The sequence below is a fragment of the Panthera tigris genome, chromosome D1 (assembly GCF_018350195.1).
Source record: "Panthera tigris isolate Pti1 chromosome D1, P.tigris_Pti1_mat1.1, whole genome shotgun sequence".
Taxonomy (NCBI): Eukaryota; Metazoa; Chordata; class Mammalia; order Carnivora; family Felidae; genus Panthera; species Panthera tigris.
Genome location: NC_056669.1, coordinates 73,071,616 through 73,095,154, shown reverse-complemented (window position 1 = coordinate 73,095,154; position 23,539 = coordinate 73,071,616). Strand labels below are relative to the sequence as shown.

The following is a 23,539-nucleotide window of genomic DNA, read 5'->3' as shown; positions in this document are numbered from 1 at the left end:
GCTGCACCAACATCCAGACACATGCATCTCACATACATGCACATACACGTAGAGCCCACAGACACACACAGGGCCCAGCTCTATGCACATCATGCACAAATCAATATTCACACATACCCGCGTAAGTCAGGTTTGCTCTGATACGCACGTCCCCATACACACGGCACACGAAACATGCATTCACAAGTATGTGGAAGCACACATATACACCTCAGGACGTGCTCATGCCTATGCCGTCAGACTACATGCCCATTTACACGTGTGTGTGCTCAAATCAGTGATGTATACACCTTGACTCCATACCCCCTCACCTGGGCACATCCTGGCAGCTAGCTGCCTGTGGGTCCCGGCAGGTTCGGAAGCAGGGGCTGGCACAAGCATCGTAGTGCCACTCACAGATGGGGTAGGCAGCCCCTGAGGGCTTGGCATCTGGAAAGGCAACCCGCCCCAAGTGCTGAGACTGAGTGAGACTGGGCACCAGCTCAGGGTCAGGTGACAGAACACAGAGGTAATCCTAGCTCAGCCCATCCCCACCCTGCTGCATGGAAGAGACAAATGGACGCATGTAGGAAAAGTAAAGAAAAATAAAATAAGACAGCATATACTAAAATAAAAGTCAACCTAAGGGGAAGTTTGTATTCCTGAGAGTCGGGGTCGGTGCCTGGGGGATCTTTGGGATAGGGCTCTGGGAGTTTGGTGTAGGGGCTAAGAAGCCCAGGGCAGGGCACTATAGAGCAGGCAGTTGTAGCTGGGCTTTGAGGGTTAGCCAAAGAGAAGGCTGGGACCTCTGATCTCCCCATAAGGCTGCTCTGCCCCTCTGGGACCTTGATGGCCAGGCTTGCTCTGCACCCCTGGGACCTTGGTGGCTATTAATAGTAATAATAACAAAAACAACAGCCAACTCTTGAACAGCACCAAATGTGACATTCAACATCTCACAAGTATTTCCCCACAAAAATCCTGTGACGTAGCACTATCTTTACCCCCCATTTTATGGGTGAGGAAACTGAGGCACAGAAGATGCTGGGAAAATTAAACTCTCCCGGAAGAGATTTCCTCAGAAAATGTCCTGTGGCCAGTGTGACAGATGAGGAATCCTCAGAGGAAGTCTGGGCAATGGGAGACTCAGAGGCAGACAAGACCCCAGACCATCTTAGCAGAAGTGACTGGTCTCTGAAACCATGGCTTGAGCAGGAAGATGTGGGTGGGATCTGCAACAGGCCAGAGGGAGCAGCCCCTTTCCGACTCCCTTTCCCCACACTGCTGATGACTGTGGAGAAAATCTGCTTTTCTAAGATCCTTAAGACCTGAACTGAGACCCTACATTTGGGGAGGACCTACTATAAGCCAGGCCTAGAGCAAAACCCGCAAGATGCAAGCAATCCTCACAGCAATTTTATGAGGCAAATATTCCCATTGTACAGAGTTGGATGGTGGGGAGCTCTCCTCCAAGTGCCAAGAACTAGGGTCAGGATTTGAACCCAAGGCTGTCTGGCTTCAAAGCCTGCGTTCATTCCACTCTGTCTTCCAGAAAGGGACACAAGCTCTGCCATTACAGCCAGTGATGAATCTGTCCTGGGTGGGGTTCATTGGTGGACTCTACAGATGACCGCTGAATGTAACAACGAGCTGGCCCAGGCCTGGTTTGTAGGGGAGGTGATAAATGAGGAGGCTGGCTGGAGATACATTTATGAATGTATGTAAATGGATCCATTCATGTGGCATGAGGTGCCCTCACAGATACAAACATACATCTCCACATGCAGGACACAGAGGTCTGCCTGAAGTGGTAGAGAAATTGTGATCACTTCCTCCAGGGATTAGGCAGTGATCAAGCATTTGGGGGCAGACCCACCTGGCAGGGGGATGGCAAAGGTCTGGAACCTATTGGTCTCCGCTAGAAAGGGTGTGGAGCTGCCCCATTACTGCCACGGGGGAGAGGGAGACTGCTGGATCCTCAGCCTGGTGCCCCAGGGGGGCAGTCTTTGAAAGCACAGGGCCAGCATGTGTCCCCATCAGCAAGAAACCTGAGCCAGTGGGCTACGCAGGCTGTGGCCAGGAGCACTTCTTGCCTCCCTTCCACAAAGGCTGCCCTATTTTTAGACCATGTAATCGGCCTGTGGGTGTAGGCAGGACCCAGGAAGCTGGCTGGGCCCCAAGCCCCACTGCCCACAGGCTCCCTAGGCCATCAACATGGAGGTTGGGCCACATCCCATCTCAGGGGCAGCACCCAAGGGTGGTCTCCCTGAGCCAGGAGAGTGGGAATTCTGCCTCTTGAGGGTGATTGGAAGGGTGTGGTGCGAGAGGGTGGGAAGGGCAGTCTGATGAGGGGCTGAGGGTGATGGCAGGGGGGACACCTACCTAGAAGGCGGAAGAACGTGCCCCGGCGGAACACCTCTGTGTGCTCATACAGCCGCAGGACCAGCGTGGGCCCCAACACATAAAGGAAGGACCCAGGCTCTGCCAGTGACTCTAGGGCCACTAGGCCTGCCTGCCACGTCCCCCGGTGCAGTGAGAAGGAGGCATGGTGGTGGAAGGCAACGTTGCCCTGCCACTTAGCCAGCTCCACAGACCCATTGGCTGTGACATGGAGGAAGAAGTTGGGTCTGTCCGCTGCCTCCAGGGATACCACGTCCGGGTCTGCAAAGAGCCAGGTGGGTAAGGTGAGCGCAGAGACGGGTCCAGATGGGGCGCAGAACCTCAGAGACTCAGGACAGCAACACGCCCTGTGGATTAGCTGGGCCCTGCTCCTCCATGCCTGCCCACCGACTTCTGCCTGCTGGCTGCCCCTCTGTGCACACCACCTCTCCCTGAGGGAAGTGGAAGGTTAGAGAAGCTGCCAGCTGCCAAACCTCGGGGAGGTGTCTTCCTCCCACCTTCCTTCCCTCCTCCCTCCTTTCTCCCTCTGCAAACATTTTGAGGACACTCTGTGTGCCAGGAGAAATTCTAGATGCTAGGGATGCAGCAGGGAATAGACTGACAGAAACGGCCGCCCCGGAGGAGTCACATTCTACTGGCCAGGCTGGGGTTTGGGGATTTGCCAGGTTTCAGGGACCCCACCTCGGTCCTGCTTCACACAGAATCCCAGATGGTCAGAGCTGGCAGACTGAGGGGTATGTCGAGTCCAAGCCACAGATGGGAAAATAGTGAACCCGAGAGGAGAAGGGGCTTGCTCTGAGTCCTACGATTGGTCTCCGCTGTCCTCTCTCCAGTGTCCATAAAGGCCCATTTCTAGAAAGTAGGGCTTGTTTCTGGGTGGATAACCCCCTGCACAGGGCCCTGCAGGTTTTGTCAGCCCCCAAATCCACAAGCAGGTGTCCAGGAGTCACGGCCCGCCACAGCCGGCTGCCTTGTGGGCTAGTGACTTGACGTGCCTAGGCTCTTGTGAGGGATAAACAATACAGTGTATGTGAAAGACCTAGCGTGGGGCTTCGTGTGTCTTCCCTTCCCGCCCATGTAGCTCCTGTTACACCTCCCTGAGCAGCTGTGAGAAGACAGGAGGCACATGGACGAAGGATTCATAGTTAACAGTAATAACAACAACTGCTATGTACCAATGCCTATGTGCCAGACACAATGCTAAGCAAGCCCTCTACCTGCTGGTTTATTAAATTCCAAGAGCGCCCTGGGAGGTGGCAAATTCATTCATTCAGCAGCTCATGTTTTCTGAGGGCCCTTCATGTGCCAGGCTCTGTTCTAGGCACAACGGGGAAAAGAAAAAACAAACCAACAAAAATCCCTGCCGGGATGGAGCTTATATTCAAGTGGGAGGAGGACAAACATAATAAACAAGTAAAATCTATAAGAGGTTAGAAGGAGATGATATTGTTGTTCCCATTTTACAGATGAGGAAAGCGAGGCCCAGAGTCACACCGATGGTGGACGAGGGAGGCAGGATTAGGAGCCCAGGCAGGCTAAGGCCAGAGCCCAGGATCTTAACCTCTGCACCGTCAGCCCCAGGGATGGGATCCAGGAGCTGGCCCAGGGCAGCACAGAGGGGTAGGGTGCTGTGTTCCAGCCCAGCCCTGTTCTCGGCTCAGGAAAGGCACTTTCCCTCTCGGGGACTTGCCCTCCTTCTTTGTGAAGGCTGCTCTCAGCCTAGATCAAAGTTCTCAACCATTTAAGTCCTCTTAACAGAGGAGAGACTGGAATGCAGACCCTGAGGTAAAAAGTCTTGTGTTTTACCTGAAGCATTCAAGTGACTTCTACCTCCCAGGCGCTCAATTTTATTTCTTTTTACATCTGTGTTTGGGAGGCAGCATGGCACAGCAGTTCAGATGAAGTACTGGCTGCTGTCACTAACGAGTGACGCACCTTTGGGTGAATTTCCTAACTTCTCTGGGCCGCAGTTCTCGCATCTGTAACTTGGGAAAACAACAGCACCTTACCTCCTAAAACTGCTGTGAGGTCTAAATGAGTTGGTATGTATGAAGCACCGAGAATAGTGTCCAGCGCATGGTAAGTGCTACAGCAGGGTGAGCTACTATTATTAATAAATAAGGAACCTCCTCCCTAAATCTTCAAGTCAAATCGACCCTCCCCGGTGATACACCAGGCTATGACTTGTGTCCCTTTAATATATTCTACAGGACATCAAAACTCCCAAGAGTGACAGGCTCAGGCCTGAATGATTGCTGAGTCTTCCCCTCTGTGACTTTTTCTGCTCTCCATTTCTTCCCATCATAATCTTTTCTACCATTCAAGGCCCAGTTCAAAGGACACTTCCATGCAGCCGCCCCAGATCTCACCTAGAAGGCACATTCTCTTCTGCTGTCCAGTACCCTGGGTACAGTATAAGGGAAGGAGCACAGGATAGGGTAGGTGTGGGAACCTGGGTCCTTACTGGGCCCTGCTCCCACCTGCCCGGGAGACCCAGGCCTGACTGAGGTGGAGGCTGGGCTTCACAGCCTCTTCACTCTGGGGAATCCTGTCCACAGTGATGTTCTTCAAGGACAGGCTACCCTGGGGTTTTGCTTAACATGCCCATAAAACCACTGGAAAATCATCACCCCCTCTGGACTACTTCTTACTGGACTAACATATTAAATGGAGAACAGAAAGTGCCCACTAAGTAGATGACCTACTGCACCTAGAAGGTTGTAAGACACCATTCTTTAAATAGGACCACACACGGACCTGGGGATTAGGAACGTTTAGGGAGGGGGTGCTCTCTTTTGGGTGGTGGTGGGTGGCCCAGTCCCAGGCTTCCTTGTGCGGTGACGTGATTCCTCTTGGCACCTCCTACTGTACCCCTGGCTCACACCCCCATGAACTTCACCCACAGCTGTGCCTGGGGCTGGGCAGGAGCTGGAGTGTCTCTCTCCTCCTGAAAGCCCTTCCATGGCTCCCCACTGCCCTCAGAATAAAAGCCCAGCTCCTGAGCCCAGCTTACAAGTCCCTCTCTGGCTTCTTCCCACCTCTCAAGGGAACACCACTTACTCTAAGAAGCCTCTCCTGACTCCCCAAGACTGCGTTAGGGGCTTCTCCCAAGTGTTCCCACAGACATTGTTAACTGCCTTTGATCATGTCATGTCTGTCTCCTGGATGGGACTGTGGACTTCTGGTGGGCAGGGATGTGTCTTTTCCATCCCTGATGCCCCAGCACCCAGCTCTGTGTCTGGCCTGGGAATAGGGCCCAGTGAAAGGGCGGGAGGGCATGAGGAAGGGAGGCAAGGATGAGGGTGTGGGGAAAGGTTCTCCTAACTAGATAAACAGCAGACCCTGAGAATCTGAGAACTTAAATCCTTAGATTGGGATGGACTCTCTGAGAAGCATCTTGGTTCATGGTTCCAGCTGATGCCAGGACAGGCTGCATGGACCATCCCTGTGGTTGGGAAGATACTGACTAGATGGGGCCAGCAGGATGCGGGGGTAGAAATGCTGATCACAGTGACCGTGCACACGGGGACACACACAAATGGCCAAAGAAAAGACTTCCTAGCACTGGTTCATCTGAGGCCTTGGCTGGCCCAGGGCCCAGCAAAAATACCATCCAGGGGTCTCTCTGCACCAGGCAAGATTCCTGCCACTCCTCAAACATTACCGAACTCCTAAGGGAGGGCAATGCCCGCTAAAGCTAAGCTTGTCCGGTCTGCAGACCTTCTGAGACCTGGGAGGCTGCAGCTGGTTCCAGGTGTGTCCCAGTCTGTGTAACCTGCCAGCCCAGAATTCAGGATCGTAACCTGAGCAAATCAAGAGCCTGCGCCTCCATTCACAGAAGAAAGCCCCTTGGAGTCAGTACCTCAGCCAGCTCCCCTCTGGCACTTGAAGTCTATCCAGTCTCAAGGATGGAAGGGAAGAGGAAGAGAAGGAGAAGCAGGAAAAGATGGGGGTGGAGAGGGAAGAAGAGGAGGAGGAGGAGGAGAGGGGAAAGAGGACTGAGGGCAGGAAGGAGGGGAGGAGGAGAGGGAGAGGAAGTAGCAGTTGTCGCCACCAGGGTTTTCTGGAGTACGACAGGCAATGACGTAAAGCAAGGTACAAAGGTACATCAGGACCTTGGCCTCCCTGTTTTTTCCAGGGAGAAGAGGGAAGGTACCTCTTTGAAGAGACTAACAGGCTGACCCAAAAGGCTGTCTCAACTGGGAAAGGGGCACCTGTCCAAGCCCCACTTTTCTTCAGCTACTGCAGATTGCTTAGGGCCTCAACATCCTCCCCTCCTCTGGCAACTGCCTCCCTCCACCAAGGGCCGGGGTGGGGTTAGAGATAGGCCTTACCGTGAGCCTTGGCCTTGTACAGTGCAGCTGTCAGCAGGAAGTTCACAATGTCCCCTGGAGCCACGTCCTCTGCACTCACTAGGACTATGGCACCGCCTGCAGCCTTGGTGGCCACCAGGACACTGCCGCCTGCCAAGCTGGCCAGTTGGTAGGGACCCTTACCTAGTGCTGGAGAGAAGGGGCCCAGTCGTGAGCCCTGCCTCCCTGAGCCTTTGCCCACCTCCCATCCTGCCAAAGGTGGGGAAAAGAGAGGGTGCAAGAGAGCTACTCTTGGTCGCTTCCCTCACCCCAGATCCCAGGGAGCTCGATTCCACAAGAAGGGAAGTAAACTCCAGGCTGTCAGTCCCTGATGGGAAATGCCCCTCTGCACAGTGCCTGAACAATTTCACAAGAAGCCTGAGAACAAGGCCACCCATGGGAGACCTCTGCCCACCTACCACCACCAAATGTCTCTCCGTGAGCCGGTCCCACAGCCACTGCTCTATTCAGGGTCATCTCTGATACTTAACATCAGACCTGGTCTCTGCCCACGCAAGGCCTGAGGGAAGGCCAGGAAGTCTTGGGCTCAACATTAGTGTTTACCTACTTATCTCAAAGTGTCATTTTTGTGTCTCTTAGGTGCCTACAGTTGTTGGTATAGGTTGGAAAGGGCCATGGGATTTCCTAGACAACTGGCAATAATCTTATGACCAACTTCCCTGCCTCTGGTGTGTCCCTTGGCTTCCAGTGCTGCCTCCCCACAGGTGTCTGAGTCACTTTTCTAGTCACACTCCCTGCTGGGACTCATCCATGGCTCCCCATTGCCGTCAGCATAGAATCCAAGAGCCCAGACTGAATTCAGGGACCCCCGCCTACCTCCTCACACCCTTGCCCGGCCACACTGAACTTCTCTGGCTCTTCCTTGAAAAAGCCGTGCTGTGTTCTACCTCATGCCTCTCCTCATGCTGTCCTGCCCACTCAGAATAGTCCTCCCTGTTTTGTGCCTGGCAAACGCCTACTCAACCTTTGGGGCCCAGCTCAAATGTCACCTCCTTGGCGAAGCTCTCCCTGCACCCTCTCCCGCCACACACAAACGTCATCCCTCCTCCTCTGCTCTCCCCCAGCCCTCGGAGTATGGCACACACTGATCACAGCTCTTATGATGAGGCTCATGATGGAGGGTCCACGTCTGTCTCCTGGACCAGATGGGAAATAGGCAGCACTGTGCTACTAAATGCCTGACAATAAGCTTTCAAACAAACAAAACCCCAATCTGTAGCGTTCGCTGATTTCCATGGCGTGAATACTCATGCCAGTGGTCAGTTTCAAACTATGGACTGAATGTGGAGTTAGGAGTACACAGTGGTTTTAGAGAGCCAGCATGGGCCAACACGCTACTGTGACAGGCCTCATTGACCACTGATTCCTCAACACCCAGCAAGGGCCTGGACCAAAGAAAATGTTGGTAGAAGAGCAGAGCAAGGAATGGATGGGTGGGTGGGTGAGTGGGCGGAGGATGCTAGAAACAGCTTGTCCTTTGCCAGTTACTGCCACCGAAAATGCCACAGAAGGGAGAAAACTCTGCTCAGAGCTATCTTGCTGAAATGTCTTTGCCTGATGTCAGACAGACCTTGCCTGTCCCAGGGACTGCAATTCTCCTATTTCAGATTCATTCCTATAAAGAAAGATTCCTCATAGCCAGGAGGAAGCCTCTGGCCATCAGGAGTCCCTAAGGGCTAACATTTTGGAGGGCCTGTAGTCACTGCACTATCATGCTTTACTCTGGTCCAGCTCTCCTCTCGCAGACCCCCTGACTGGTATCCTGGTCTTTAGTCTGTCCCCCTCAATTTCACTTGCTATACTCTGCCAGCGGGACAGACCAAAATCTGATAATGCAGGAAACTGAGGACAAAGCCTTGGACCTATACCCACATAGGCCTGCTCATGGCATGGTACCTGGAGAGAATGGAGCTGGGCCCAGAAGTCAAATGTGAATGATACCAAGGACCTGAGAAGCATCTAACTCTGCCAAGATCTGACTTCCCACCCCATTGCCCATGAGCCTAGTGATGAAACTGAGTAATGAGCTCTAATGCTGGACATTAACCTTCTTTGGGTCTTTAGTCATGACCTGTGTTTTCACCCTACCTAATGCAGAAGTTGGAGCATATCTTGGTACCCTGGGACCTTGGCTAAATTTGAAGATGAATCTGACAGTCTAAGCCAAGCTATAGGTTTTGCTCCAGTCATCCTCAGAAAGAGCAGTTTGAATTTGCCTTTGCCACTCAAAACTTCAGGAGACCCAAGACAATATTCCATGGGCCTGATGAACTAGACTGTGAAGGCCACAGGGTGGCACACTGTGCAAATAGGGTTTTAACTTCCTGGTGAAGCTATCCTGGGTGAGAACAACTCCTGGGAAGCTGGCCCAGCCTGGACTATGGACAAAGGCCGCAGGAACTTCTAGGCACAGAATTCCAGGGCATCCCTGTGGGTCTCTGCACTGTCTGGGTTCTCCCTGCATGATGGGGTTCCCCCCCCTGCCCCATGTCACAGCTATTCTGGGGCCAGCAGGGCCTCAGGATGGCTGATGCTATTATGGCATCAGGGCAGGGCTGGCAGTGGCTCAGCCCCCCAGACTCCACTTGGGGAAGACGGGCTTACCTTTGTTAAAGAAGTCACAGTCATATGCTGAAAGAGAGAGAAAAGACTTTTTGAGAAACCTGGAACAGATGGACAGAGCCATGGCCCCTAGCAATCCCAGCTGTCCCAGATTTAGCTTGCCTCCCAAACTCCAAGATTTAGGCATGGTCACCGGACTCATATATCTTAAGGTGTAGGAAATACCATGGCTCCTTTCTGTACCCCCAGCACAAAGCTCAAAGCCTGGCCTAGAGTAGGCACTCAGCATGCATCAAATGAATGAATGAATGAATGAATGAATGAATGTTGGACAGAACGGTGTGTTTTGTGTGGTCCCAAAGGGCAAGGTTAGAATCGAGAAGTGGAAACTCCAATAAGAAATCTTATAGCAGGTCCTGGAGGAATACAAACACAAGGTACAAATTGGTATTTCAAGAACCTTGGGTGGAAGGGAACCAGGGGCCTCTAAGATCCAAGGCTTCTTCAGGTCCCTGGGTGTAGTTTCCATCAGGTTTTGACAAGCTCTTCCAAGTGTGTGCTCAGCGCACCCTCTAGTGGCCCAGCCCAGCACCACAGCCTATTGCCCTGGGACCTGAGACCTGGATTCTTTAGTCCATTGGGGTAAACTGGGGACCTTGCAGGGGTACCTAAAGCCAGAAGCAAGGCCATGAGGAACCACTTGGGTAGGCTGAGGAGGATTCTTCCTCGCTTGTAGGCATGGTCTGAAGAGAGCCACCAACTCCACTGCATTTGGCATTGACCTCTAGAAAGAGCACTAGCAGTCAGATTGACCCACCATGTGGTTATGGGAAACCACTTCTCCTCACTTGTTGACTCAGAAGATTGAACTAGAGAATTAGATCTCAGAGTCTCTGGTTTCAAGTGTGTACCAGGTCTGCGGGAGATAGTCCGGAAAAGTCAGACCTGAGTTCAAATTCCATCTCTCTCACTCTTCAACCGTGCATACTGGGACAAGTTACTCAACCTTTCTGAAATTTAATGCCCTACTTTATAAGATGGGACCACCACTAGTATCTGCCCCATAGATTTGTGAGGTCTGGACTAGGGTAAGGCAAATGCTTACCTTGGGTGCAAAATGTAAGAGGGCGTCAAAAATCTCAGTAATTAAGATATATAGTATTTTAACACACTGTTTAAAAATTTTTGAAGTTAATGCAAAAATACCCACGATAAACAAAATATCAAAAATTTTAAATAAGGACAGGATCAATGACAGTGCCTTGCCGAGCTACACTGGATCCTGAGGCAGAAGGGAAAATCAATAATATTGATCCTGTCATTACTTAAAACTTTGACTTTTTGTTCACCAAAGCCGAAGAGAGTTTTGCATTAAGTTTGAGTTTTTAAAACGATCACCTTAAAATGTGACTTATCTCCATTACTGAGATCTTGGTGCCCCTTAAATCTTGTGTCCCAGGTGAGGTGTCCTTTATTTCACTCTAGCCCTAAAGATTAAGTGAGTTAACGCGGAGATGGCTCAGGGCCTGGCACACAGCAGATACTTGTAAATATGTGTTCCCTTCTCTTTCAAGAAGGATTTTTATCTGAGGAATAGAGGGAGGACCACTGAGCATCCACAGAGCATCTGCAGTGGGAGGGTCCAGAGGAAGATGGACAGATAAAAGGGAGGCCAAAGGCGGATTCTGTTCCATCTTCTTCCTAGAGTCATCCTGCCTGGAGCTCTCAGGGCTCAGGACATGCCGGCCCCATGTCCCCATAAAAAATGACAGCGACCTCAGTAATAGCATAGAGCACTGTGCCAAGGGCTTTACATGTGTTATCTCACTGACAGCTCACAGCACCCTGCAAGGCAGGTATGGTTCCCTCAGCCCTCGACTACGAGTCAGAGTGTGAAGAACATGCCCCAGGTCACCCCACTTGGTGACCGCTAACCCAGAGAGTCTGGCCCCAGGGCTTGTGTAATAACCACTGCACCCCAAAGTGAGGCATAAACGCACCAGGAAGATCACTGGTGTGCAGGAACAGATCATAAAAAATAAGTTAATGAATAATTTAACTTTCTACATATTTTATTTAATTTTTAAAATATTCACTTTTATATCTGCTGTATGACATACATTTACACTACTAACAGCATATTTATGTACATGCATCTATGTATATGTATGCATGCATGCTGGAAATATTTTTACAGGATAGGAGCAGACAGCCCAGGGCGTTTGCAGACCACCATTGCGCTAAATAAACTGATGTCTTGTGCTGCCTCTGATGGGGCCTGTGTGTGTTAGCTGACAAAGGGCTTTTACATTCACTGTCCCATTTGATCCTCACAATGAAGCTGGTGGGCAGGTCGATTCCTACTTTTCAGATGAGAAAATTGAGCCCTGGAGAGGCTGAATGACTTGTTAAGGCCATTTGCAAATGGTTAAGGCCACACAGCTTGCAAATGGCAGCTGTGGGTCTGAAACCTGGGGCTCCTCGCTCCTCTGGTAGAGTGGGTAAGGGCACAGGTCTGCAGCCAGACCATCTGAAGATGAGCCCTGGATTGACCACTAACCTATGTGACCTTGAGCATGTTACTTAATCTCTGCCTCTGTCTAACCTGCTCCCCAACTGTAAAACAGGAATAAATGGTCCTACTTCATAGGGCTTTGCAAAAATTCAATGAAAGATACAGGCAAACCTGTATCCAGCTGAGGAGGATGTGCCTGGAACATACCAAGTACTCAATAAACACTAGCCACTAGAGAGTGATGGCGCCCCACGGGCCTGCCCACAGAGGGGTCCCCACTCCCTACCTTGGCTGATTGGTCTGGATACTCACGGCAGAGGTGTGGGGTTCTCCAGTCCACAGCCACCCCATGCTGACAGCACTGGTGGGCATAGGCAGACACGCTGGCACAGAAACACTCACAGTCACCACCCCGGTTGCACCCACATGTGTCTGTCAGGCAGTTTGAGTAAAACCAAGTGACATCGACCTAAGGGAGGTCAGAAGTCAGAGGTCAGAGGACAGCTCCTGAATGTTAGCTCTTCAGCTACTCAACCAATGCCACTTAGCCTTAGGGAGTGGTACAGATATGAAGGGGCCACAGGGCAGGGCGAGCTGCCTGGGTGGGGTGAGGGCAGACAGGTGGCCAACTCAGAAGGAAACAACTCCATGGCCCAGACAGATCCTACTTTTGAGAACTGGGCTCTCACCTTCCCCAGACCTATGCTATTGGATCCAGGGGCTAAGGATGTGGCTGAGAAACAGATGTGGGGTATGAACTCCCAGCCAAGGCCAGAGACAGCCAAGGCCAGCCCGACAGCAGCCTTGAAAGCCCTGGAGGGGACCATGCGAAGCTAAGCGCCAGCTCCCCTCTGTCTCCTCTGAGGGCAGAACAGGCAGTGGGCCGATGCCACAGCATAACGGGTTTTTGTTCACTGTTCAGAAGGACTTCCTCATCAGAGCCAGATTGAGACAGGTTTGAAAAAGGCATGGAAGGGGTGTGTGGGTGGCTCAGTCCATTGAGCATCTCACTCTTGATTTCGGCTCAGGTCATGATCTCATGGTTTGGTTTGTGGGATTGAGTCCTGTGTGGGGTTCTGTGCTGACAGCACAGAGCCTGCTTGGGATTCTCTCTCTCCCCTCTCCTACTCTTGTACATGCGCATGAACACGCACCCTCTCTTTCTCTCTCTCAACAATAAAAAAATATTCTCTCTCTCTCTTTCAAAATAAATAAACAATAAGAAAATTCTCTCTCTCTCTCCATCTGCCCCTCTCCCACTCTCTTTCTCGAAATAAAAGAGGGGCATGGAAGCTGTTTGTCTGGCTGTCTGTCCTGGGTCATCTGGGAATCTGGGAAAACAGGGCAGACTCATCTGAGCTAGCTGGAGGCAGGGAATTGGCAGAGGTGGATCTCCTTTCTAGACCTGAGGTGCCTCTTCTGAGGCATGGGTTGTGGAGTCGGGGGTTCTGAGAGCGGAAGGGATCCCGGGAAGGTGGGGGAGGGAATCAGGAGTGTTGAGGCTGGGGTCCACTCACCACAGGGTGGCAGGTCTCAAACACCTCACTGAGCAGAATGCTGCACTCCTTTCTGGCAAACGGTTCCCGGAGAGGATTCAGGACACATGTGTCCCAGGGGTCAAGGGTATCTGGGCACTGAGAGGCAAAGACACGTCTGTTGATCCCCCTACCCCCACAATGCCTTATTGCCTGGTGTGGTGGACAAACTCCTAGACTAACTCCCATGGTCCCTGACTCCTGAGGTTCAAGCCCTTGTATAATCCCCTCTGCTTGAGTGTGGGAAGGACTTATGAAGGCTTCAAGCTGAAAAAAGAAGGCTAAGGTGATGGGATGGACATGATTATGTGTATGTGATTGCATTTTTATGTTACATTAGATGGTAGAGCCCATCTCTCTGGAGTCTCTCCTTTGCTGGCTGTGAGGAAGCAAGCTACTGTGTTGGGGAATCTCACATGACCAGAATGGTGAGTGGTCTTTAGGAGCCGAGGGTCCTCTCTAGCCAACAGCTAGCAAAACCACTGAAGCTCTCTGTCCTATGGCTGCAAGGAACTGAATGCTACTGACAACCCCCCAGCAGGTGGGGAAGGAGATACCTCCCTAGTTGAACCTGAGATGAGAGCTCAGCCCTGGCTAACACCTTGGTAGCAGACCATGATACCCTAAGCAAAGAACCGAGTCAAGCCCTGCCCTGACTCTTGACCCACAGAAACCGAGATAATACATGTGTGTGGTTAAATGCTGCCAAATCTGTAGTAATGTTGTTACACAGCTATAGATAACTAATAACTAATACAGACTTCCCCAATGTCTGACAAGCCTCCTCCCTCAGGCCTACATTCTCACATAACACACACACACACACACCGGCCCAGGATATGCCAAGGGATTATCGAGAGAAGAGCAGCAGTAGGGGATCAGAGGACGGGAGCAATAAAAGTTAGTCACCCTCTCTGCTTCTTTTAAATGGGAGTGGGCTAGAGCACACCCTTCTGAGACTATGAGAACAGCCTTGTCCCACCTCAGGATTATACTGAGGACGATGCCCTGACCCCAAGCTACATAAGCTCACCTTCGTCTATTACCCAACAGAGAATTAGGGACCTAAAATGACCCAGTCCGAGAAAGGCAAAAATGTAACACTCCTATCACCACTGTCTGCTGCTGTACTCATGGCAGACATAACTAATCAACCACAGTTCTCCTTCTAGCTGAGCCTGACACAAGTCAGGTATTTCTCAGCATAGCTTCCTAGGCAACCTCTTCTGGCTGATCAAAGCTGTCATGATAAGTCAAATCCAGTCACCATCCCTCTCCTGGCATAGCTCCTTCACAGAGGATGACAGAGAAGATGGAACTTAGTCAAGGCCAACCAGCAAGTCACTGGATGACCCAAGACAAGAACCTAGGTCTCCTGCTCTGAGTTCAGTGCTATTTAGCTCCATAGCTCACAGCTTGGGCACCTCAGCCATCTCTCAACCTGCAGGGACACCCTCCTCATTTCTGCCTCTGTTAAAGTTGTCCTCCCTCTCAGAGGCTTTCTCTCTGATACATGCATCTTTCCAAATATGGCCTATCCTTTAAGTACCACCGTACTCCCACCTCCTTCAGGAAGCCTCTGATTGCCTCAGTCCACATGGGTCTCTCTTGGATTCTCCTCTGGGCCAGACCTAGTGCCAGGCACTGGGGACACAGAAGATGGGTAAGATGGTCATGCTTCAATAAGCCTTATCTTCCCTGGCAGGTGGTCATGTCTCCTAAGACAAAGACTTTGTCTCCTTTGCAGCCCCTACCCTCCTGCCAGGGCTTGATCCGGGGCACACATGCAGCTCGATTTGTGAGCTGGGTGGTATGTGTCCTCAGGCCGCAGGACAGAGTCTAAGGCTGGGGATGCTGGGTCAGAGGCTGGTGGAGCAGTTGCAGGAGCAGCCTCACCGAGGAGCAGTCTCTGACTGGGGTTCCCTCAGTGCTGGCCAGGGCCCATCTGAGTGAAGGAGTAAGTCAGCCTAGGGAGGCTTTACCTCAACTGCAGCCCAACTGCTGCCAAACTCCTGGGGGTTAGTTAACTCTAAATTCTCCGGAGTCCTCATCTCATTGATGGTTTTTAAGTCAAAGTTCCCACAGAGTCCAGCCAGCTGGCCCTGAAAGAAGAGAGAACACGGCGGTCACCTGCAGGAACACCAGGGATGAACCACTGGAAGAGGAGTCACCATGAGCCCAGGAATCTGTCATGGACCCAGAAGCAACTTCTGGAGTCACAATGTAAAGAGGGATAGGAGAAGAGCCAGGGGAGAAGTGCACAGAGTGGGGTGCAGGCAGAAAGGACAGGAGACATGATGCTCCTGGCTCCTCGGTGAGGGTATAGTTCATGCGAGGATGCCCAGTGGCCTGGATCAGCCCCAGACAGGAGCAGAGGGCGCTGTGAGGGTCACTGCTCATGCAACTACCTGCCATTGTGGCCCAGCCTGGACGTGCACTGTGGTTCTTTGGTCCCATAAGAGGGTGATGTGTTCCCTTGGGAAATGCACCAATGTGAAAAACCCTGCTTGCCAGGTGTGGACCTCCTGCTTCTCATCCAGGAAGCTCTCAGGACTCTAGGGGGACAGAGACAGTCATTCCTGTGGCCTGAGTGTCCCCCAATACCTGGGTCAGTGGGGCCCGGATCTAAGTCATTGTCCAGTCCCAGGAAATCATGCCTCCCTCATGCCCTGACATTGACCTCTGTGTTCTTGACTCTGACCAAGGAATTCAATCTGGGCTGCTGACTCAACGGCTCCAAGAGAAACTGCTGTGGTAAGGAAACCAGTCCCCAGCCCTCTTCTGCCCCTGGCCCCTGTTAACATACAAATCGTTCGTACAACCTTAACCTGCACCAGGCCTTACAGGATTTCCTGAGTCATCATCAAAGATAATGAGTGAGTTCCCAACGTTGATGGAAATAAACTTCCTGCAGATGATGCCAGAGCTGTAGCAGTCTACGTTTTCTACAATCACAGAGAAACTGAAATCCGATGTGCTCTGAGGAGAAAATAAGTCAGTTCATCAAGCCAGGGAGGGAAAAGATCCTGCAGACAGGCACAGAGGTAGCGGGACATGGACTCTGAGGTGGTTTTCAATCCACTTCTACTTCTTATTAACTGTGTGACTTTGGGAAACTTACTTCAGTTCTCCAAAGGTCAATTTCATGTAGTCACTCTCCAAAAAGTATCTGATGGATGGATGGATGGATGGATGAATGAATGAATTTATAAGAGGATGATTGGTGTTGACAGGAGTGAGGGACAGGGTTACTATCTTATATCCATTGATGATAGTAGCGAAGCCTTTTTGGAGGGCACTCTTCAAGCACTGTGTACAGCTTTTTATAGCATTTCCGCTTACAAGAGTCTAGAGACACATCCACAAAAGTATTCATTGAGCATTTAAATATCAGCAACAATCTAAATGCCCATCAATGGGGGGATAATAAAACAAACTAGAGCATGTCCTCTCTGTAGAATTTTATAGAAAGAAGAAAGGAGTATGTACTGACTGCATGAGATCATGACTAAGGTATGTTCTGTTAAGTGAATAGAGCAAATTGTAGAATTCTATCCACATAAACTAAACCAAGTACATGTGTGCATGTGTGTATGTGTGTATGTCTGTCTTGTGGAAAGTGATCTTGCAGGATTCACATCTGACTGTTATGAGCAGGGAATGAGAACAGAAGAGGTGTGAAGGGAAACAGTCATTTCTAACATATGCTTCTGTATTGTTTTAAATGCCTGTGAAGAGCACGCATTACCTTTGAAATTTTAAAATTAAAATGGGTATAATCTGTCTCAGAGTTACAGAAATCATGTGAAAGACCCCAGTACAATGCTTCCTCCATAGATAAGACTCATTCCATAGAAGGTTTGTCATTATTATTATTACTCTTACTATTATATAGTGTGACAGGCCCTTAGCAAAACCAAGGTCCCCTGAGAGTGTCGCTGGCACTCTCCCACCTGCCCTGTTGGTACCCCTCTTCTCCTTCTGGAGGGGATCCTGCTTCTACTATGCCCCTCACCCTACATCACCATCCCTTTTCTTTTGCATAAGCTGACAGCTTTAGCACGTGACTCCTTAAGCACATCAAATCTCCCATCAGATTTCTTGGTTCACACCTGACACCAGCTCTGCTACTGCCTAGATGTGTGATCTCAGGCAAGACACCTGACTTCCCTAAGCCCAAGTTGCTGCACCTATAACATGGGGCAAATATATTCTACCTCATAGGGTTGATATGAGAATTAAGTAAAATAATCCTCAAAATTGGCTCAGGAGACCACCAGGCATATAATAAAAGTTTAGAAAACATAAGCTCTTACTACAGATAGAAAAACCATTGGGACCCAATGGGGCAAGGCTATAATGGTGAGTGGGCATGCAGTGGGGTTCATGCCTGGTGAGCTCTGTCTAGCTCTGAACCTGCTCCTCAGCACTTCTTTCAGTCGCTAGCTAGCCATACCCCCAGGCTTAGATCCCTCCACCCTCCTAATTGTGCAACAGACTGGAGTCTGGAATATCACCGTGCCTGACAGGTCCTCAGCCTCAGATGCCCTGGGTCCCCATAGCGCCAGCCCATCAGACACCTCCAGGAGCTCACCTTGACCAGGTGCACTTTGCATGCCCCCACAAAGTCAAACGGGAGCCCATCAAACGTGCGGTAGTGCCGGTCGCCATAGGCCGTGCAGGTGGAAGCACAGGGGTGGAGAGCGCACTGGAATGAGCCCCGCTGGCACACACTGAAACACATGTGCCCAGATCAGCTCGCAGGGCACCCCCCCACACACACACATGCACTCTGAATACCCACGACAGAGCCATTGCCTGTAGAGTTCCCACTATGTGCCTCTGGGCTAGGGGGTCACAAACACCAGCAACCTTCAACAGAAGCCTGCCAGTCACAAACTCACATTCATGTAAACATTTACAGAAACACCCCCCAAATTTCCATCTATACGTACACTTGTATATACACAAACATCGCTAAATAACACACAAACATGCGACATGAGTATGAACATGGTGGAAGGGGAATGCCAGACTGTACTCATGATCACGCTTCTCATATCCATCCTCATCCCCAGCCAAAAGCAGAGTGTGAACAGTACCCTCACTTACCAGGTATGGCAGGGAGACATGACCTGGTCCCCAGGGAAATATTCCTTCCCCTTCCAAGTGCATGGGCAATCCTCTGGCAGGAAACATGCATCTCCATGTCTGAGCAAGCTGTAGGAACACAGCAAGCAGGTGGTCAGGAAAGCACCCTTCCCATATCTGCCATCTATGGAAGACCCTGCATCCACGTGGACACCGTGGGGTGGTTCTTAGCATTTATGCCAAAGAAACTGACCATGTACCCAACTACCATCCTGCTGCTGCTCAGTGGGGCAACTGGAAAAACCAGAGACAGACTTGACCCACATCAGAAGCCTCTGCTATCCATCAGGAAGCAAGGCTCAGTTCTACTAGCCGCATCCCCCTGGCCAGGCTAGACGCCAGTTGCCTCTTAGGCACTAGCTGTATATTAATAAACAGATCATGAATGTGGGCATTGACCCTCTTACTCCAGTTGCTCATGGGACAACCAGGAGACCTGCACTGAAAGAAATGTTAGTGGAAGTTTTTCAGGAAGATGGAAACTCAGATCCACATGAAGAAATGAACAGCTCCAAAAATGGAAAATATGGTGAAAGACAATTTTAGCAATTATTTCTTAATTTCTTTAAAAGATAATTGAGCATTTAGATCAAGGTTAATGTCAATGAATTGTGTGGTGTATAATATATGTAGAAGTAAAATGCATGACAATAACAGCACAAAGGATAGGGAGTAAGTAAATGAAAGTATACTGGTGTAAATATTCTATATAAAGTGATAAAATATTAATTCACAGTAGATTGATCAATGAAACATGCATATTATAACCTCTAGAAAAACACAAAAAATAAAAATGCCAAGATATATAGTTAAAATGAAGTAAAAGAAATAAAATAGAATATTAAAAATACTTAGCCCCCCAAAAAAGAAAGAAAAGATGGAAAAAAACACAATAGAACGGACAGATAACAAAGAACAAGATGGTAGTATTAAATCCAATCCAATTACATTAAATCCAAATGTATTTCTCACTTCACTTCAAAGTGAGAAATTGTAACATTGGCTAAAAAAGCAAGACCCAACTATATTTTGTTTACAAAAGACACAATTGAAGTAAAAGCACAGATACGTTAAAAGTAAAATTACAGGAAAAAATACCATGCAAACATCAGTTAAAAGAAAGATGGAGTGGCTTTATTAACATCAGACAAAGCAGACTTCAGGCCAAGTAGCATTAACAGCAACAGGAGGAATATGTCATGGCAACGGAAGAGACCATTTATTAAGAGAACACAACAATCCTAAATGGGCATGCACCAAGCAACAGAGCTTTAAAAGCAGAAGCAAAAACGCATAGAACTAAAAGGAGAAAGAGACAAATCCACAGTTATAATTGGAAATCTCAACACTCCACTCCATTAATGATAGAACAAAAAATTCTTCAAAGATGTAGGAGATGTGAAAAATCGGACATTGCTCTTAACCTAACCGACAATTTAAAAACTCTATACAGAACAAGATGGAGTCACTCATGTCAAGCAGTGGCCTGTGTCAAACAACGACAGTAGCAGGTAAGGGCATTGCAGCCAAGACCAGATATCACCAAGACCAGCACCAGCTTGTGACACACTCAGAACTGATAGCCAGCAGAAACAGAGATCTGCAAAGCCCCAAGACTGATTAAATCCCTTTAAAAAGGGAGGGTTTTTGCAGCAAACTGTCAGACTCCTCAGACACTGACCCCTCTTCAAAAAGGCACCTGCTGCCAAAGGTTCTGCCTGATTGATCTCCGAACAGAACAGAGATTGTTCACTGCTTGAACATAATAAGCAGTAAACGCGAACAGTTGATCTGGACCGGACCTAGGCCTTATCTCAACTGTGTGCCTGACTTAGCGTTTGTTTTATTAGCTTTCTACCCCTATTCCATCTCGTTTGTTGTGTGACTTGTCTTGTGCTTTGCTTCGTGTGACATGTATGAAGCCAAGTTAAACACATGAGTTAAACACATGTCATTGAGTTTGGAATACTGAGCCTGCTTTATAATTATGCTAACCTTGCTTTATGATTGAATAAACCTCACATTGTGGAAAGACACAACTCATGTGTGTGCCTTCGTAGTGTGCTCATGACACTCTATATCCAGTCACAGCAAAGTGCACGTTATTTTCAAGCATTCATGGAAGGTTCACCCAGACAACTATATTCTGGACCATAAAAACTCAGTAAATTTCAGAGGTTTGAAATCATACAAAGTATATTATCTGATCACAGTGAAACTAAATTAGAAATCAGGAACAAACAAATATAAAAAAAACTCCAAACATTTCAAAATTTTGTAACATTTCTAAATAACTCATGGGTCAAAAAATAAATCACAAAGGAAATAGAAAAGATTACAACAAAAATAATAAAAACATGTTATATCAAAATTTTTAGAGTGAGCTAAGACATTGCTTACAGAGAAATTTATAGCTTTAAATGCTTATATTAGAAATAACAAAAGATTACAATAAAAGATCTCAAATAGAAATATAAAAGCAAGTTAAATCCAAAGTAAGTAGTAAGAAGGAAATAATAAAGATAAGAGCAGAAATCAGTGAAATAGAAAACAGAAAAACAATAGAAAAAAAAATCAATGAAACCAGAGTAGGTTCTTTGAAAACATCAATAAAACTGACAACCCCCTACCTAGACCGGATAGTACAAAAAAGGAAAAAATCATATTACCAATATCTGGAAAAAGAGAAAACATCACTGCAGATCCTACAGATATTAAAAGGAAAATAAAGAAATACTTTTATGATGTAAAGCCCATAAATTTGACAACTTAGGTGGAAGGAACAACAAAGACATCAAATACCTATGAACAAATTCAATGGCACATGTCCAAAACCTTTCCATGAAAACTATGAAACACTGCTGAGAGAAATTAAAGAACATCCAGTAAATGGGATAATGCCATATTTATGCACTGAAGGACTCACTAGTGCGAAGACATCAGCTCTCATCAAACCGACTTCTAGATGCAACACAAAACCAACTAAAATCCCAGAGGCTTTTCTGTAGAAATTCCCAAGCTAATCCTAAATTTACATGGGAATGCAAAGACCTAGAAGTGTCCAAATCTTTGAAAAAGAATAAAGTTGGAGCACTATCACTTTCTGATTTCAAGACTTACTATATAGCTTCAGAAATCAAAAACGGTGTGATACAGGCCTAAAGATACACAAACAGGGGCACCTGGGTGGCTGTCGGTTGAATGTCCAACTTTGACTCAGGTCATGATCTCACAGTTTGTGAGTTCAAGCTCCACATGGGACTCACTGCTGTCAAGGCGAAGTCCGCTTCAAATTCTCTGTCCCCCTCACTCTCTTCCCCTCCCCCACTCATGCTCTCTCTCAAAAATAAATAAACATTAAAAAAAATGTAAAGAGAAACAAATAGATCCATGGTACAGAATAGAGAGTCCTGAAATAGACCCACATTTATACAGTCAATTGATTTTTTAACAAAGGTACCAAAGCAATTCAACAGGGAGAGAAAAGTCTTTTATTAAAATGGAGCTAGAACCACTCGATATCCATCAGAAAAAATAAAATGAAACTTGACTCCATTTTACAATATAGAATCATTTCAGATAGGTTATAGAATCAAATGTAAAAGCTAAAATTGTAAAGCTACTAAGGGAAAAGGTTGGAGAATGTCTTTGTGGCCTTAGAGTTGCAATTACTTAGGACACAGAGAACACTGATCATAAAGAAAAAAATGATAAATTAAAATCAAAATTTTAAACTTCTGCTCATAATCAATTATTACACATCTTAATATACATTAAGTAAAAAAAATAACCACGGACAAGGAGAAAATATTGGCAATGTATATATTTGATAAGGAAAGAACTTCTACAACTTAAAGAAAATAGTCAACCAGATAAGAAATGGGCAAAAGACTTGAGTGGACACTTCACAAAGGAAAATATATGAAGGGTGGGGGGGAGGGACCATGAAAAAGTACTCATTCTCTTTAGGGAAAATTACCAGTTAAAATTACCAATTAAAATTACCAATTAAAACAATAATGAGATAAAACAAATAATGAATACTTTTCATAGGTAGGTATACATGACCATTTAAATTTGTCAAAGCTTAGCCAACTGTATACTTAAAATCTATGCATTTTACTGTTTATAAATTATGTTACACTTTAAAAAAAATTAAAAGGGAAAAAAACAGTGAGGCACCAAAAGTTGACTGGAAGCTGAATAATTAAGAATAGCCACCATTTTGTTGGGAAACTTCTAAAATGTCAGTTTTGGTAGATTTTTGTTCTCTTGGCCCAGCCCATTTTCAAGAAAAGAATCCTCTTCATCTCCACCCTGGGACACAGAAGCTTCGGTGCCACTATTGTTGGAAGCAAGCTGGGGAAGAGGGCTGAAGTCCCAGTAGGTTTTCATTTAATCTCCCTGTTTTTACTCTGCATCTCATCCTCTTTGTGCTCCTGAGATCAAAGTCTCTGATCTGGTTTCTGCAGAAACTTTTACCATCCTGCTGGATGGGGTTAGGGTCGTTTCGTGACCTCAGGGCATGGGGGAGGAAGCCTAGGGGGGTTAACTGCTCCTTACAAAGACTTGTAGGGGACATCCTCCTGTCTCTCTCCCACTACACCACCCTCTGAGATGCCTGGAGCCACCTGTCCCTGAAGCTGTCAACATGACACAGGTTGTTTCTCCTGGGCCTCCTCTGCAAGCATCAGCTGTAAACCAAGGTCAGTTTCTACATATCCACCCTTGTTCCTTCTTCAGAAACTATTGACCCATCTTCTATCACTGTCATTCCCACGCCTGTTCTCTTTGTCCCTGGGGACTCATGGGTTTTTTTTCTTTTTTTTTTACTCTATTACCAATATTTCATTGTGGGAGGAAGCAGAGGAAAAAAGCCTGGGTTTAATCCACTGTTTTCCCTGAAGACACTTAACCTTCCTAAGCCCCGGTATTTTCGTGCGTAAAACAGGGATAATGACGCCTTCCTCCCAAGGTCACTATGAGAATTTCATTATAGACCTGGGCACACTGCCTAGTGCCTA

At 48.1% G+C, this 23,539-nt stretch overlaps 1 protein-coding gene across 1 annotated transcript in view; it reads right to left on the bottom strand.

Annotated features, from left to right (window-relative positions):
* OTOG (otogelin) overlaps positions 1–23,539 on the bottom strand; it is a 90,794-nt gene that overhangs the window by 33,673 nt on the left and 33,582 nt on the right. Inside the window, exons 23-33 of the mRNA XM_042959616.1 lie at positions 18,477–18,584; positions 17,959–18,097; positions 16,209–16,343; positions 15,773–15,919; positions 15,347–15,466; positions 13,347–13,463; positions 12,142–12,298; positions 9,357–9,383; positions 6,714–6,881; positions 2,362–2,640; positions 312–429 (exon numbers count right to left, since the gene is read on the bottom strand). Of these exons, the coding sequence (XP_042815550.1) occupies positions 312–429; positions 2,362–2,640; positions 6,714–6,881; positions 9,357–9,383; positions 12,142–12,298; positions 13,347–13,463; positions 15,347–15,466; positions 15,773–15,919; positions 16,209–16,343; positions 17,959–18,097; positions 18,477–18,584 (1,515 nt within the window). The remainder of the gene's footprint in view (positions 1–311; positions 430–2,361; positions 2,641–6,713; positions 6,882–9,356; positions 9,384–12,141; positions 12,299–13,346; positions 13,464–15,346; positions 15,467–15,772; positions 15,920–16,208; positions 16,344–17,958; positions 18,098–18,476; positions 18,585–23,539) is intronic.